Genomic DNA, 18,033 nt, shown 5'->3' on the forward strand with positions numbered 1-18,033 from the left:
ACTCAGTTGTCAATTTTATACTAAAGTCAGTACATCCTTATGGTCGTTTCCAATCAACAGATGCACAAAACTTAACTACGACATTGCATGATTTCCTAAACACGAAATAAATTACCACTCTGCATCACTCGGCTCAAAAAAGAAGATTTAAACCCTCATATATATTGCTCAATACTCAAATATATAAACACATACAAAATATACCATAAATTTAATGACTAACACATTTGGGAAGCTAAAGAACATAAACGAAAGCTGCCAATGATAAAAGCTAATCAAATAAATCATATCTTATTCACTTCTACAACAGTAAAGTCTGTGAAAAAGAATCTCTGTGGTAAATAATATGTTGAACTATCGTTTTCTTGTAAAAAAAAAAAAAAAAAATAAAAATAAATAAATAAAATTTTGAAATCAAAAATAAACCGAAAATAAAAAAGGAATGAAAAATAAAAACAACTGTAAAAATACAAATCAAAATATAAAAAATGAAAATTAAAAAACGCGCTTAAAATAAAAATGGCGTTTTTCAATTATTTCTGACATACGTCGATCAGTAAACATACGCAAAACCATAAACTTAATGACTAACACACGGTTGACGCACAGAACAATGCGATTAATCCCCCGATACCGGAAAAAATATTACATAACAACATCCCACAATTTGCACCAACATTTACACAACAAAATATGTTGTGTTTTCCATTGTTCTCAACAACAAAAACATGTTGTGTTCGACATATATATACTACTGGTACCCCGTCTTGTACTCTACAATAGGTCTGTAATGAAACGCTTTCTTGATGCGCATTTCGATGAAATTTTAATACATATAATATACTTTTCTATATGTTTCCAGCAACGTCATGGGAAGTACAAGATATACAAGTTGAAAAAAGTTTGCAAAATTTAATAGGCAACTCCAGTTCAGCAGAATTGATTGTTGCGAACTTCAATGACTACGTTCAAAATACGGATCTGAAACGTCTTAAGATATTCACAGACCAGACCGTTCCAAGAGTGCGGAATACTTGATTTATAATCCTAGGTATCTTTCGACTGGTGAGAATTTTTCATCATTTTCAACATTACTCTGAGTTACCTTGTGATAGTTCATCTTGGGTATATTTTTCGACAAAATAACATTACAATTTTAAGTGACTGCTTAAAATTAAACGCTCTACAGTCTACAAGTACTAAAAAATCAACAGCTGTCGTCACGTGTCACAAATCAACGTCAATTGTGACTTGATTTCTTTTTTATTGACAATGTTGAATGATATTGCTGCATTGGACAAAGCATTGCATGTTTTTGATCGTCGCGAGCAATTGCATTCTGACCGGCGAGATAAGAGTAACAGAGCACGGGGGTATATGTTTGGTGACATCTGTCTTTTTATGAAAACTGTTACAATCACATAGTATTCACATTGTGTGTTATTATGATATGTATAACGTGGAGCAGTAAATCATGCAGAACTGTAACTTCCGGATTCAAGTTCATATTTCATCGTGCATGTATATTGTGTCCCATAATTGAATAGTACGAAGAAACGCCGGTTGTGACTACGACGTCGTGCATGTCACGTCATAGCCACTGCAGCAATAAACGCGAATCGTTTTTCATATGTGCCGGTTCAGGGCGCTGCTTGGTGAAGTCATAACCTGTGCTGCGCGAATAGATTACTCATGATCATTGTTGGCAGCGCAATACCTGCGATGACATTATAGCGCATGATAGCACATTGATTGTTGGTAGTAATTTTATTTGAATGTGGAGCCATTTCCAGCATGTGCAATGAACAGAAATTTAACTAATCGATTTGGCCAGCATTATGTGATAAGATAAGGACAATCAACAGTCAGTCCTTCAGTTGATCTTGGATAATCACATTTAGAAATAGCTGCTGAAAAACGTTCCTCTTCACAAGTAGATGCTTTTAATAATTTTAAAGGCCGTTTTCCGAATATAGACAAAAATGATGCTGTAGAATTCAGGACAGTTAATATTTGTTCCTTAATATTTTATGGTACTTTATTCCATTACTATAGTATTACTCTGTATTTTTATTTTATAATGCTTTCCACGGATATTTTAGAGCGAAACATACTAAGTAGGGTTGCCCTAAATTACTCTAGTAGGAATATAAACAATATATTTGTATGTAGAACATGGATTATAGTTTGTTACATTTGTTTTTATTATCAAATGCTGCGCGGTCCATTAAACACTATTCGTGAGTCATAGCATATTTTGCATTTCGTTAGCTGTCGGTTAGGAGGCGTGACTGTCTAACCGTTTCAATTGGATGACTGAAAACAATTGTTGCTTTTTTTACCTTCAGACGCGTATAAGTCAAAACATTGCGGATGTACCTGTAAAAACAATCTGCTTTAGGCGGTCTGTTAAACTGCAGAACTGAAGAATTTTGTTAGAAAATTGAACACATTCGCCATTTATGATATATATGCTATTGCAATGGCGATTGATGAATAGCAGATCCACAAACTATTTAGTTATAACTATGAAGTTGGTTCTATCAATGTTTTTCATACCAGGCAATATAATAGACTATTTAACAGCGTGAAATTAATCATCAACAATTTTAACGTGCATGGTTTTTGGTGAATTCAAATTATTCAAAATTAGATTGTAATGTATTCTCTACTCGAAAGATGTGCTGAGCGAAATACTCTCATGAAACGTGTCAATCAATTCAATTCCGTTTTACATTGAACAGTTTGGCCATTTATGCAATATACTTCGAACAAAAATGAAAGTATACACAGCATTATATGGAAAATGGTTTGCTATACCGTGCGATGGCCAGGAAAGGCGTGTGAAATGGCTGATATCTGAAACAACACAACGAGCAAAGTTATATTTTCCAGAAAGACAATTACATCAAGAATCGGTAAGCATGCCTTTTTCACTTATCAATAAATTTAACAGCAGCATATTACTATACTGATGATGACAGTATGACAAACATGGACTAAAATATATTGATAATTACCAATATGTAATAATTAATTATGTGTTACCCATCCATACTGTGTATAGTAATGGGCTCGTAACAAACTTGACGAAACTGAAAAGAGCCCTCTTATCAACGCTCCGAGTAATCGGGTGCATTGGAGTTTAATGTCAATATGGCAATTGTTATAATTTAGCGCTGGCCAGAAAATTAGATTACCTCTGCCGGTTTCAAAAAAGGTTATTGACTCCAACTTTGAGATAATGATACTTTGAACACGAAACTAGTGAAATTTTGACTTTGGCATGCCTTTTCATTTTTAACTGAAAACTTCGAAATAAGCCCATGCATTTAGCACGTCTAAAATTTCGATATCATTACTCAAGCGATAATATCACTCTTGTCTCACTTGTATGACGCATGTTGCATCAGTTGTTCGTGGTAGCCAGAATATAAAAATGTAGTATGCTATACAATACATGATGCACAAACGTTCGTAGTACTTAATCTCCCGAACACCGTGTCTTTCTGAATATTTCCTACCGTTCACAGCCAACAGCAATTAGGACGCTACATTAAAAATTGATAAATTCTTGATTCCATTTATAAAAAATGGATTTGATTAGCTGTCTTCTGTTCATAGATATTGTTCTCGATAATTCGGAATCAAAAGAAAATTTGTAAGTTAAGTTATACTTGCAAAAGAGTGCGTTGGTTTTGCCAGAAAAATAAAACAGTTATAATGTTGCGTCGTATATTGCAGATCATCACTTCAGCCGATGGCCTTGTGATTTATGGAGAGGAAGATTACATAACACAGGTACTGCAGGATGGACAATATTTGATCATAGGTAAATTATAAATGTCAAATATTATTTATACCAATTATGTGTAATTGTTACATATTTTATTATTTAATTTATATAGGTGAAAAAGGTACAGAGGTAACTCTACCTTCACTTATGCCCAACATCAAGAAGAACAGGTATCTACTTTCATTCCTCGGTTATTAAACTTTGTTTTTCAAGAGCGTACGTTAGATGAGGATTTGTTGCATATTCGAGAATTTAACATATCTGAACATTCAATATAAATAACACCGTGAATTGACAGCACTATATCTAACTCCCAAATCTAAATTTTTAATCAATGTAAATTTATATGTATATGATGTTATGCTTCGCCATAGCTTTAAGCGAACACGTCATGTCGTAGGTAACTGTCACTGGGAGGTTTGCTTCACTATTTTTACACGAAACCTTAGAAAAACTATATTGATAAAACACCTTTTTCTATTTAGCATCAACAGCAACGAAAAGGTTAGTTTCTTCCTTTGAAAATGGAGTATTGGAAATTGTTGGTTCGAAATTATTGTGGATACACTGTTACAAAAGCGTTTATAATGAGTTAATATAGATATAGACCGTTTGGTTTCGGACGATTGCGATCAGCCTCAGCTATTAAGTATTTTCCATGTTAGAATGGCTACTTGTCTGATCTATTAAAGTTGTGTTTCACAGACCATTTTGAATATAACCAAACTTGTGTATAGTATCTGATACGACGCCATCTGGTACTCATTTAAATGAAACATCAAAACCCTGGCTTGATTGAAAATCTTTTCGCGTCATCAAGTAAAGTATCAAATAAGAACATTTTATTAATGAAGTGGTATTCTGCCAAATATATTGCTATAACCAGACATCGTTTTATTCAACACCAAGATGGTAATAGAATATAACAATGTTTACCAATTATCAAAAATTACTGTATATGGAGAATCGATTCGGATCTTATTTTTACGTTACCTTTTTTAGGATGACAAAGAGATAATTACATTAGACGGCGAAAGTTTGACAACCGAAGTTTTATATAAACTTTCAACCGGAAAATGTAATATTCAGGTAGATGTATAGCAAATCACTTTTAAATTCAAATTTATTTATGATAATCCTTCAATGAACTTGAACAAATCACAGGAAACACGAACAATTAGAAGGTGAATTATCCCAATATTTCAAATAATAAAATATGTGCTAAATATAGCACTAGTGTATTTCTAGATTTTACATAGTGGCTTTTGCCTATTTCAGATTGGGGAGGTTGCAATAAAGAAGATTCAAGAATCCCGTGATGTTGTGGAAGAGATGGTCCGTGAAAAACGAGGTAGAAGAAATGTTGCTACAATGTTTCAAAATTTTGTTTTCTTTCTTTAATTAAACCGACATTAAATGCATAAGATAACAGCAGTAAAATGCTCAAAAGCAAAAAGAGTATAATGATAAAATGATGAATTATAGAAGCACACATGAAAATATAAAAAGTCTATAAATTCTGCAATGTACTGATCAATTGTTACTTATAAGTATAATTACGACACCACATAGAGTCTACCAAAGCCGTTGTGCTTTTATGAAACAACAAAACAACAGACAGATAACTACTTGTATTATTCAGTATAGGGATACAGATATTGAATTTGTATATGTTAGGTTACCAGGGGTTCTCAAACTTTTGGCGTTGCGGAGCCCTTGAAAAGGTTGACTATTATTCACGGAGCCCCAAAATAAATGTTAAAATTGTTACTTTCTGATTAATATTCCTGAGTAAGTTAAACGTACTTTACTCAATTTAAATACTAAACACTTTTAATAGGGTTAATACAAGTCATAAATAAATCTAAATTTCAAAGATAAATTGTATAATATACTAAAGCTATAAATTTGACACATGACAAACATATTAATAAATTAGGGGTCGAATCTTTTCCCCTCTTGACATTTTTGGAAGACTTAAAAGGCTGCTAATAACGTGCGCGATTGCATTTTGTTACAATCGCCGATTGTTTTCGTCAGCATGGCGTGTTTTTGAACCTCAAACATCTTTACGCCGGTGTTTATTCTCCCTAAATAAAAAATTTCCTTCGGCATATGCATGTATTGTTCCACAATGACGACGATAATTGTTTTTTCTTTCTCGTGGGGAATTATGAGTTCAATGTGAAAAACATGTTACCATATTATAATCGGTTCCATTACATTTGAACCCACGTACATTTGAACCCATGACAATTGCACCTGTATGCTATTGCACCTATGGGATTTTTTTTGTTTCACGGATAGTTAAACCCATACTAACCCTAACCCATGGGTTTTAGCACCCGCATATAGATTGAACCCGTGGATATACGCATGGGTTCAAATGTACATGGGTTCAAATGTACGGTCACCATTATAATCATCGGCGACGAAATGCTAAAAATAATAGTTAATAAAGAGGTAAATCTGCAATTCAAATTTTTTGATTAAAAAGCGGCCTTCTAAAATATTAGAACTAAAACTTAAAATGGAAGATAACACTATAAGTTTTGTTTCAGCAGACTCACGTCAGAATAAAAACGCTGTTATAGACATCGAAAATCATAAAATTTGGTGTTATGTTAGGTTTTCGGTTATTCATCGTAGTACCTGCGAAATTGAAACACAGTCATTTAATTATGCGTGCGATGTACCATTTTTCCTTTCTGAAACTACCGACAGAGCCGCATGCACTAAAATAAATTTCTATCGTTCGTATTTTGCCAAGACCTTGTGATTTTTCAAACGGCGACATCTTGCTTAAAAATAATCTCGAGTGCGAAAGAACAAATAAAGTTTAACAAATCCCAAGATCGCAAAAATACGACTCCATTTTATTTATAGTTAGCAGTTTATCACGCAGTTTATGTTATTTTAGACTAGTATTTTATCATTTTAGTAATCCTAATAGTAATTTCGAATCGAATGTGAGTAACGATGAGCACAATTAAATTATTACGACAAGACCCTTTAGATGCTCGCATCGGTCATGAATTGAATATATTACGCAACAGAGATCTCGTTATCTGTTTTTTTTGAATCGTCAAGAATGTTGCGCGTAAATTTCCGATTTCAATTTTGAACCTCCTCCCTCTTAAGAATCCTGGCTGCGCTCCTGCTTATAAATAATGTCATTTTTTAATTCCGCCCCTTTGCCATATTTCGAGGCTATATTTGTTAAATTTCATCATAGCTAGTATTGCTTCTAGGAACAGTTTTAAATTAGCCAAGTCAATATTTTGAAAAGTAATCGAATAGCTCGCGGAGCCCCTGGGTTACTCTCGCGGAGCCCTGGGGCTCGGTACGGAGCACTTTGAGAACCTATGGGTTAGACAAACAATTTTATTTCAGTTGTCTACGGGATATCAACAGGATTCGGAGCATTTGCTCGCAATGTTATTGATAGCGACCTCTTGGATCAACTGCAAGTTAATTTAATAATGTCACATTCGGCGGGAGTTGGGGAACATCTACCTCCTTCTCGCGTTCGAATGCTGCTTGCTCTCCGAGTTAACGTGCTATGCAAAGGTTTCAGCGGTATATCAATGAAGAATCTTAATGTATTGGTGAATGCATATAACAGTAAGTTATTCCATGATTAGTTTTTAGTACATAATTCAACCTAATCGATTACATGGAAAAATTTGAGGCCAAATGCGAGATTTACAATAATGATTTATTGACTAAATGAGTAGCAGAGCCTTCAATCAAACAGTATTACTAAGCTTCCTCATTATTTTCATTGTGTTTTTTTTATGCGAAAACAGAATCATGCTTACCATACGTTCCCGAAAAAGGGACATTGTCAGCAAGTGGCGATTTAGCACCATTGGCGCACATTGCTCTCGGACTTATGGGAAAAGGACAAATGTGGTCTCCCGAATCTGGATGGTCTACTGCAGAATTTGTATTAAAATCTCATGACATTGATCCATTGGAACTTAGGTCAAAAGAAGGTAAAATACCTATAAACAAATCGACAAAAATATAACGACGTATAATACGGTGCAATTGACACCCTCGAGAGCTTGAGAAATGAGTATCCAGCTAAAAAGGTACAACTACTGTGTATCTAACCACCTGTCTCCGTTTTTTTTTACAAAAAAGATTACCTGATGATTCCGGCTTGACAAATGAAGTGGCAACCAAGTTGTACAATAAATCAATATTCCGAATTCTCATTTTTAATACTATATTCATCGAAATAAAGATTACAGTTGTCAGGTTAGGCAACAACATAATATTAAAAGCAGTTGGCGTAAATAGGTTCAAAGAAGTACGATTTATATGTCAGAAAAATTTATATCGGCATGTAAATTCAAATATATACATGATCAGATATTGCCTAACAACCAAATAAAATTATTCAGCATGGAGGATCACAATATGTCTACCATTAAAACCAATAAGTGGTGAAAGGCAATTGAATTCAATGCATTATAACAGAGGATCCCAAACTAGTGCATATACCCGCAAAATACCCATTTTATTAAGTAGTAATCAAATTGCGATTATGGATAGCATTTTCAATAAATAAATGTCTTTCTCATTTCACAAATCCAGCCTCCAAGATCATGATTAAGTTAGATCTGTTCAAATTCAATATGGCTGTTAATTTTGTGATAGGATTGGCACTTATCAACGGCACGCAATTTGTTTCATCGCTGGGTTCCGAGGCTGTTGAACGGGCAAAACTTATCGCTCTTCAAGCTGACGTGATAGCTGCATTGACAGTTGAAGCCCTGAAGGGAACTTCAAAAGCTTTTGACAAACGAATCCACGACGCCAGGCCTCATAAGGGCCAACAGGATGTAGCAAAGAGAATGCGGATTTTGCTGCAATACAAAGGGAATGAATCAGAAATTACAAGTATGTTGATGCTTGAAATTTTGTTTCATGCTTACCTCGGTTTAGGTTTCAAACAAACATGACACTGCTTACAAAATGTCAAGATTTCATCCAATTTATTCAGAAAAATTTTACGGTGGTGAAAAAGTTTTATGAAAAACGATCTCGTTCGATCATACGAGAAATGCTCTTATTCATTTATACAATTTTCTATGAATTCGCCTCTTTATATTAAATGTCCTGCGGTGTAATTCAATATTGTGAACTTTATAAACACGTAATTTGCGCCTTATTCGACATTATTGCACACTCGATACACTTTTGCAATGCTCTTAAATTAACGAGAACAGACTTGCTGTTGTTAATACCTAACATATCGTTCATTTTAATTTGATTATATTATACAAGCCCGTGGCAGCTTACAACTTTTGAAATTCTGGGTTCAATGTTCATCCGACTGAGAACAATAACGAGAAACTAATATTCCTACCCGCATCTATTTCACCGATCTGAGGACACAGTTCTTATATTAGACGCAATTATAATATCTAATGACCGATAATTTCATTGAGTTTTTTGAAGATGTTGTTTTAAGCGATCGCTGTCGTTCTACCTATCTTAAATATAATATGAAATGTATAACCGCTACTATTCATTTAGGAAGTCACACGACTTGCAAACGCGTGCAAGATTCTTACACTTTGAGGTGTTGTCCACAAGTACATGGAATCGCGCACGACACCATTGAGTATGTCAAAAACATACTGAATACGGAATTAAACAGTGCTACTGATAATCCGGTAACAATTTTTTTTTTATAAATTTATGAAATATTTAAGTGGTATCAAACTGAGAATTTGTTGCTTGTCCGAAACTTTGAACACGCAGATAGTAAAATGGAAGTGGTAAATTATGAAGAGGTCAGAACAATATGATTTTTAGTGATTTCCAACGTCACCTGAGCTAGATTCGAGCATCTGGCAGCTCGACATGAACGGCCCTGCAGCGGCATGCCTATACGTGGAATGGCGCCCATGGTAAAGTGGCCTTTGATCGTAAGTTGACAATTTTTATTAATGGTTATTCCAAATAAAACTTTTCGATCCTTTTGCGCCCCTCTCCAAACGGCGCCCGCCATACACTAGATACGCCACTGCCTGTCAGATTCACAACCTTGAAATCTCTTCCTCAGCGTTTATCATAAGATTAAGAGCTCAGCTTAATCTTAGAATGTCATCTTGATTGATAAAAAATGAACGAAATGTTTATATAATATTGTTTTTCACTCTGTACTAAAACTATTGCCTTTGTCAGATGATCATGACGGATCAAAGGGAGACCATATCTGGCGGAAACTTTCATGGAGAATATCCTGCCAAAGCTCTTGACTATCTTGCCATCGGAATTCATGAAATTGGGGCGATAAGCGAACGACGCATTGAAAGGCTATGTAATGACTGTAAGTAAATGACCATACAGGTAAATGATATCTGATCCGAAGAGTAGTTTTGTTGTAAATTGGAGATCTCTCTCTATATATACATGCAAACGGCCGATATCGCTTGATTCGTTAGTAAACCACGAGCTATATAGTGCCTGAGCATGGTTTGATTTCAAATGCAAGAAAAAACACTCACACGAGATTGTTATACCTATTTATTTTTTTTTCCATTTTATTTCTCAAAATAATTTAATATATATTTTCTTCAGCTCTTAGCGAACTTCCTGCTTTTCTGGTTAAGAACGGTGGTCTGAATTCTGGATTCATGATTGCTCACTGCACTGCAGCTGCGCTTGTTTCTGAAAATAAGTGTCTATGTCATCCCTCTTCTGTCGACTCTCTGTCCACGAGCGCGGCACAGGAGGATCACGTTGCCATGGGCGGATGGGCTGCGCGAAAGGTTGTACAGGATATATATCTATATCTATATTAGCTAAGTACACGTTATGCATTTGATTGTCAGTTTATCAACAATTAGCTCATTGTGATTATTTACAAATTTCCTTTATTGGTGTCACTACCATATTGCTGCTATTTCGCAAACGCGGTTTATACTAATCAAAGAATGTTATTTTAGGCAATCAGAGTAGTTGAGCACGTCGAGAATGTGGTAGCAATTGAAATGTTGTGTGCTTGCCAAGCTATTGATTTCCATCGACCTCTGCACACCACGGACGTATTGGAAGAAGTGCACAAAGTTGTTCGGAAAGTGATACCGTAAGTAGTCGTGTACTAGCATCTGCTTCCCCTATTGTTCAAGATATACCGGTATATACGATATAATAAAACGTGAACATTTTTTAGTACCAATTACAGACATAAGCTGGTATTTGGAGGCATGTCATGCACCACAGTAGCTTGAAGTGTTATAGTGGTCTCTTACTTCCACTGATATGAGATTTCGTTGTTTCCAATCGATTGTGCATAGCTGTTATAGTGGTCTATTACTTCCACTCATATGAGATTTCGTTGTTTCCAATCGATTGTGCATAGCCATGCTTTGAGAAAAACAAAAGTTACCTGAATATTTTGTTGTTTCGTTTGTTTGAATGCCTGAATAATGTTATAATTCTCTTAAAATAGTCAAACGTGTTTTCAGACATTACGATCGAGATAGAATTATGTCGACTGATATTGAGGCTGCGCAAACTCTTCTAAAAGATGGAGTAATTTGGAATACGGTTCTGCCGTATTTGCAGAAAGAAAACCAAACACCAACTTAGCGTTGTTGGGGAAGTCGATAAACTGAATTTTGAATTTCAATGTTTGTCCGGTGTCAGTTGCTGGCTTGTGGAAGGATTTGCTTAAAAACTCTAAAATTATCGATAACTTTAGCGCAGTGCCTAATACAAAAGGGTGTACGGGTTGTTGTTGACATTCACCATCAGACAATTACTATTGGAAATTTAATAGGGTGGTATAAGACTCATTTCAAAAAAAATGTTGTTATTTCACTAAAATGATTACAAAATGGTGTTGCTAAGTCATCCAAATAGAAATATCTCAATATCAACATTAAACGCACACAGTTTAGAGCCGTCGAAATGATGTTTCCGGCGAGGAGAACTCCCCAAACATTAAATGATTGCTTAGTAGTGAGGTTTAGAAACCAAATCAAATTTTTTGTGTGGTAAATTTGTGGCGTGTGTAAATTGCTGGTAATGTGCTTTCGGTGTGTAATTGAATAATATCACATACTTTTTATAACCCTACTTTGTAGTAAACAACGTGTCGCAGTTTGATGACAAGGGAAGGGCATAAATTACGAACTTTCATGACCTTTGACCGAGGCTGCCAGTAACGTTTTTGAGGGAAGGCTCGCTTCACCGTGTCGTCATAATTCGTCGTTCACTTTCTCACCTGTCGAACTGTACTTGTTTCGTAGAGTACGCTATGTATAAGTGTTACTTTAAGAGTATTTCTTATAATTAAAATTAAATACTATATTACTGTAAGCATGCGAAACATTGGAACTGCTTTGTGCTGCAACGGTACGGCACCGCCAGGTGACCGGACATCGTGTCAAATTTAGTCACCATCCAGCACCAGCTACAATGGTGTACCTTAAAACTCGAAGTTATCAAACACGACATTGAAAAATGAAAATATTCTTGTGCGATAGCTTTATCTTATTTTACAAGTCTTGATCCCAATTGGATCGGCCTAGCCATGAATGGGTACCCTGTGGTACGCGGGTCATGAATTGAATTTAGATTTTTAATTTCATTTCCCTAGGCCTCTTCCTAAGGTCCCCAATACAAGCCCAAATGGTCCGTCTCGAACGTTATGTTAGTCGTTGGTCTCGAAGCTGGACGCGTTATCCCCAAAAATGACAAAAATTGTTTTGGTTGGGCATGCCTGATCGTAACTTCTTGGTAATGATAACTTTACGCCTTCCGAATGTATGATCTAGTAATAATAGTGTATTACCTCATCTGAACGAGAGAATACGTCACAGAAATAGAAAAAGGTTGTCGTGGGTTTTGGAATTTGAGTATTTATATACAGTTAGAATTTATACCCACGTAATCAGATCTTCCAAATTGTAGTAATGAGCGAGACGTGATGTATAGAACCCTATATTGACCATTCCACATAGGAATTATTGCTTTCAAATATATAATCTCAATGAAGGAGATATTGTAACGACCACCTGGGTTTATTCAGTCATTCAAGACACATTGAAATATAAAAAAAATATGTTTATGACGTCACAGATTTAAAAAAACGACGAGCCGACAGTCTCTGCAGCATTTGAAGACAATATGTCCCATCTTATTTCTTGCTTGAAAGGGGAGTATTTTAGAAAAGTAAACAAATTGTTTCTATCACATCTTTATATATTATAGTGATGCAGAATAAAAAAAAAAATTTGCTCTAAATATTTTTCACCAAATTATTATTTTTGCCCCACTGCAATATAAACAAAGCCAGTTATCACTCTCTTGAATGAACTAACACGAAAAGACCAAAATAACGTTTCTAAAGATACATAAATAGCTTATTTGCCAAAAATAACAGAAAACATATGACGTCATATCGTAGTGAAAATCCAGCTGTGTTTTGACTTCCACGATCGATATCTCGTGTTTGGTTTATATTCAGATTGTCAGTCTTGTTTCTTTGGAAGAGGAGGTAGAGTACTATTCACGGAAATAGAAAAGTAGTTGTTATCGCTATTCTGTTTACTACGGCTGACTTTGATTGAAAATTTTCGAACAAAAATTTTTGAAAATTCTGATTCAACAACCCACAACGGTTGGGAGAATAGCGATATCGCTCTTTGACAGCGTCACGCGGAAAGAGGTCTAGTAATCCATTTAGAGATACTTGACTGGTAATTCTAGCACGTTTGAACGGGGAGGAACAACTGTTTATTTAAAAAGTGTGGAAATCCCTAAGAGGGGGTTTTCTAAGGGCACTCAAAAAATAAACAAGGGTGAAATTGAATTGTATATGACAACGGAGAGTTTTTTTGCGCAAAATGCATAATAGTTGTCTGCATACCAGTGAAGTCTTGTTCAGATCTTTAAACAGATTACTCAGAAAAAGGGCGTGACATATACCATGAAATTAGTTTATCAAAATTGATGAAGGAATTGTCTATATTATACCATCCTAATGCGTCCCAATTGTTTATAATGTGCCATTTATAATGCGACGGCGCATTGTTCTCAATGCACTCTGTCCAATGCGCCCTCGTTGGTGATAATGCGCCATTCAAAATGCGCCTTCTCTGTTCCTAATGCGATGTTCCTGATACCAGAACCTGATACGGCGCGGCGGTGTGGCTCAACGGGCTAAGCGTTAGGAATACGCTCGCTACCGCACCTCTAATTACTCTGCGTGGGTTCGCAGGTTCGAATCACATGCAGGAATGGTTATGTGCGAGAGGATTGCTGGACTCCTCGCCGTCGTTGGGAGGTTCACGTAACCGCTGGTCGGTTACGGCTTCCTCCGCCACCAAGTCCATGCTTCCGAAAACAATCAATTTACCTAATCCCATACCCGACTTGGAATGGTAACCGGACGAGAGGCCGTGGTTCGCCATATGGATAAGCCGTCTTATCGGCTTTCCTCTCCCCCGGGATAAATATGTAAATCCTAATCCTGATCCTAAAAAAATCCTAATCCTAATCCAGAAAAGTACTCCGCTATTCTATCCAACATAAATTAATTTTATGGCCAAATAAATCAACAGTGAAATTTTACGTCTCATTCTCAAAGTTTGTGTGATATTCCAACCAAGCAACAAAAACTTGTTTATAGCTCTAACACGAGGATGTTGTGAACTCCTATATAAGAGTATACTAGTGCTCACCATGAGTAGGCTACATTAGCGCTCATCGAAGATGCACGCGAGCGAAATCCATTTTGCATCGGGAACCCATTATATCTGACAGTCTGAAAGGGGTGGAATGAAGCAGACCCAATGAACAGTACTGAAAAGTTCTAACATTACAAGCTGACTGATAAAAGAGAACACACACCTTTCGGCTTTCACGAACACGCCAAAACCCAGGCCGGGCTCGGCGGTGTGGTGCATCGTGCTAAACGTTAGAAATACGCTCGCCACCGTACCTCTGATTACCCTGCGTTTGTTCGCAGGTTCGAATCCCACGCGAGGATAGTTATGTGCGAGGGAATTGTTGAACTCCTCGCCGCGTAGGATGATTCACGTAACGAATGGTCGGTTACGTTACGACTTCCTCTACCATCAAGTTCGTGTTTCCGAAAACAATGGACTGGCTAACTGATTTCATACCTGACATCGACTGGTAACCTGACGAGAGGCCGTGGTTCTTCTTTATCGACGTCCTTTTTTTCACGGGATGAATATGTAAATCATATCCTATTGAAAAAAAAACTACCATAAATGTCATATATATCTTGAATCGTTATCGCGTTTTGCAGTTTTGTGTTTGTTTGCGCCGATTAATTGACCTTTGACCTATGTAAAAGTACGCATCGTCGCAGAAGCTCTGATTTTGAACCAGCTAGCTCCCCAGGCCCTGATTCCAAGTCAAGTGTTTCCGCGCTTCATTTTGGTTTTGTTTAGTATATTCTGTAATGGCCACTAGAATCTAGTCGATAGCCGATTAAAGTATGTGTTGATAGTGCTACGCCCACTAGAAGTATGTTAGGTAAGAAACTATATGAGACCCCCGGTAGGATAGGATAGGATTTACATATTTATCCCGGGGGAGAGGAAAGCCGATAAGACGGCTTATCCATATGGCGAACCACGGCCTCTCGTCCGGTTACCATTCCAAGTCGGGTATGGGATTAGTTTTACTGTATTGTTTGTTTTCGGAAGCCTGGACTTGGTGGTGGAGGAAGCCGTAACCGACCAGCGGTTACGTGAACCACCCAACGACGGCGAGGAGTCCAGCAATCCTCTCGCACATAACCATCCCTGCATGGGATTCGAACCTGCGAACCCACGCAGAGTAATTAGCGGTGCGGTGGCGAGCGTATTCCTAACGCTTAGCTCGTTGAGCCACACCGCCGCGCCACGTACTTGCCTGTGCCGCCTGTACGGTACCTTAATGTTTGTGTGCAGTATTGACTGATTGATGTATGTATGTATGTTTATTTGCCTCAAAAGCTTATTTAAACAGCAAAAACATTATTTTGAGTGTTTTCACATTTACCAAAAGTTAGTTTTTGCTTATTAAAGAATAAGATCTAGAATCAGTCAGTACTGAAGCATTAAGTAGCTATGCCAGTGCACAGAAATATTTTATCTTTATATAGGCTATGCAAGCATTTATCATTATAAGTTTCATTTAGACTATCACAACTTGGGTCTGGTATAGTTTAGTACCACATCCACTTCTAGTTGGCCTGGCTCAACAATTTTTGCATATGTCAATCCTAACCCCCATCTGACTACGTCACCGAAAAATTACGTCATTCCGACGTCACAGTGGCGTTATAAGGCCCACCGAAGTATGCGGATGTTCGTCCAAAACGCGCATACGATAACCCGAAATCGAGCAAGCTATTTCTCTCGTTTTCTCGTCGCAACGATCATGATAGGAGAGAGATCGCCGGCTTTAGCAAGTTCTTATCGTCGGCGCAGATGCCATTTCGGGCGATCGTAATTATACTTTGGCAATCCCTAGGACGTGATGGTGACGTCGTAGTGATGTAATTTTTGGATGGCATAGTCAGGTGAGGGTTAGGAATAACATATGCAAAAATCGTTATGCTACCCCCACTGGAAGTACTTGTGGTACTAAACTATACTAGACCCCACAACTTTAACATTGCTTTTTGTCAGGGTTTCCCAAACTGTTTTCCGGATATGAGAAGAGTTTGATCGATCTTTAATCGTTGATTCTAATCAAAAAGCCATCGCATTTTTCATTGAGCATTGGGGAAGAATATCCATTGCTGTCAGAAAAGGCAATTGGGCCTAGAATTTTATTGCCTCCCGCAACACTTACGGTACATGTGACTGCTGAACTGGACTGTGTGAGGCAGCAGTTTCAGCTCTTACCAGTATGATGACAAAATACAGGTCAAGTCAAGACTTGCCGTAGATTGATAAATTGTGCAGTGAAAAGCAACCCCATCCACCATATTAATGTTGTTTGTGTTGTAAAGATGGGGTCTGTCAAAACTAAAATTCACAAACAACCGAACAAGGGTCCGTGGCCCAAAAAGTTTGCTCAATGTAATTCAAGAATCCTACTGCACACTAACACAAATTTATTTCTGTAATTTTTTGTATGACCTGTCTGCCTGTAGTTCAAATATAGTGATGCATAAATTTGTTTGAAATCTCAAATCAACTGTGACAAAGCAATAAATAAACTTCTAATTTAAATGCCATTACAATAATGATGTAAAAAGTAGAACCATATTCATCTGTCAAGCATATTACAAATGTGACAGGAAAGGCGATTGTATGCACACAAATAATAGTTATCAAATCATAATCAAAATTACGGACGCTTGCAGAACATTACTGCATTAAGCAAGTGAAGATAAAATAAGATTTGCATATTTATTCTGGTGACAGGGAAAATCTGAAAGTCGACGAGATGGCTTAATCATATGGCGAACTATGGCCTCTCGTCCAGTGCCAGTCCATGTCGGGTATGAGTTTAGTTAGCTAGTTTTTGTTTCATCTTAGTTATTGAAAAACATTTTGAAAGCAAGTGAGAGTTAAAGAATCTCCATTAAATTGTGATCTTACATTTAATTTTAAACATAAAATAAAAAATATTTAATAATGGAATAAATCAACAATCTACCCATTAGACAATTTATTTCTAAAGGTTCCAACATTCCAAATTTGTAATAATAATGGAATGGATTTGATGGTATGCTTGGTCTCTAAACAGTTTCTCTATGCCAAATGCTGAAAAGTTGTTGATTGGAGTGTGCTCCGACCATGAGATACATGTTCTTCTTCTTGATACTCATGGGTAGTTACGTTATTCAGTATTTTTATTAATCTTTCCGTCTCTCCTATGTTTCCGAAAACAAATAACTGGCTAACTAATCCCATACCCGACCTTGACTGGTAAACGGAGGAGAGGCGGTGGTTCACCATATGAAAAAGCCATCTTAATAACTTTCCTCTCCCTGGAATAAATATGTAAACCCCACCCTATATTGCACTGGTGGTGCATGATTTTCTGTTGCATTTGTTAGAACCTGATTATACTTTTATCTGGGTGTTTCTGGTTTTAGTTTAGCTCTGTCTCCTCATGTCCAGCATTTTCTGTAAGCAATTTTTTGGAGGTAGAGGGAAAATCTTTCAGTCGTTCATCATTTTCTCCCTATGTATGTTTCAGTCAATATCATTATCAACAGTGAATTATTAAACTAT

At 36.6% G+C, this 18,033-nt stretch overlaps 1 protein-coding gene across 2 annotated transcripts; it reads left to right on the top strand.

Moving 5' to 3' along the window:
* The first annotated feature begins 868 nt into the window (after nt 1–868).
* On the top strand, nt 869–11,550 carry LOC120337972 (histidine ammonia-lyase-like). 2 transcript variants are annotated; one of them, XM_078116977.1, is made up of 15 exons: nt 869–1,065; nt 2,745–2,918; nt 3,745–3,832; nt 3,909–3,966; nt 4,282–4,300; nt 4,799–4,885; nt 5,075–5,147; nt 7,190–7,420; nt 7,606–7,794; nt 8,465–8,707; nt 9,347–9,486; nt 10,001–10,145; nt 10,397–10,587; nt 10,765–10,904; nt 11,287–11,550. In XM_078116977.1, the coding sequence occupies exons 2-15, from the start codon at nt 2,778–2,780 to the stop codon at nt 11,408–11,410; spliced, it is 1,869 nt and encodes a 622-aa protein (XP_077973103.1). In that variant the 5' UTR covers nt 869–1,065; nt 2,745–2,777; the 3' UTR covers nt 11,411–11,550. The 2 variants fall into 2 exon arrangements, with proteins under 2 accessions (XP_077973103.1, XP_039261811.1); XM_039405877.2 differs by lacking the exon at nt 869–1,065 and having other exon boundaries at nt 2,584–2,918.
* The last annotated feature ends 6,483 nt before the right edge of the window (nt 11,551–18,033 follow it).

This window comes from Styela clava, chromosome 10 (genome assembly GCF_964204865.1).
Source record: "Styela clava chromosome 10, kaStyClav1.hap1.2, whole genome shotgun sequence".
Taxonomy (NCBI): domain Eukaryota; kingdom Metazoa; phylum Chordata; class Ascidiacea; order Stolidobranchia; family Styelidae; genus Styela; species Styela clava.

Excerpts from the sequence above, each read along its gene's own strand:
- LOC120337972 (XM_078116977.1), top strand. The coding sequence starts at position 2,778 with ATGAAAGTATACACAGCATTATATGGAAAATGGTTTGCTATACCGTGC. Across the intron at positions 4,886-5,074 it reads CCGGAAAATGTAATATTCAG|ATTGGGGAGGTTGCAATAAA; the intron begins GTAGATGTATAG and ends TGCCTATTTCAG. Across the intron at positions 7,795-8,464 it reads GGAACTTAGGTCAAAAGAAG|GATTGGCACTTATCAACGGC; the intron begins GTAAAATACCTA and ends ATTTTGTGATAG.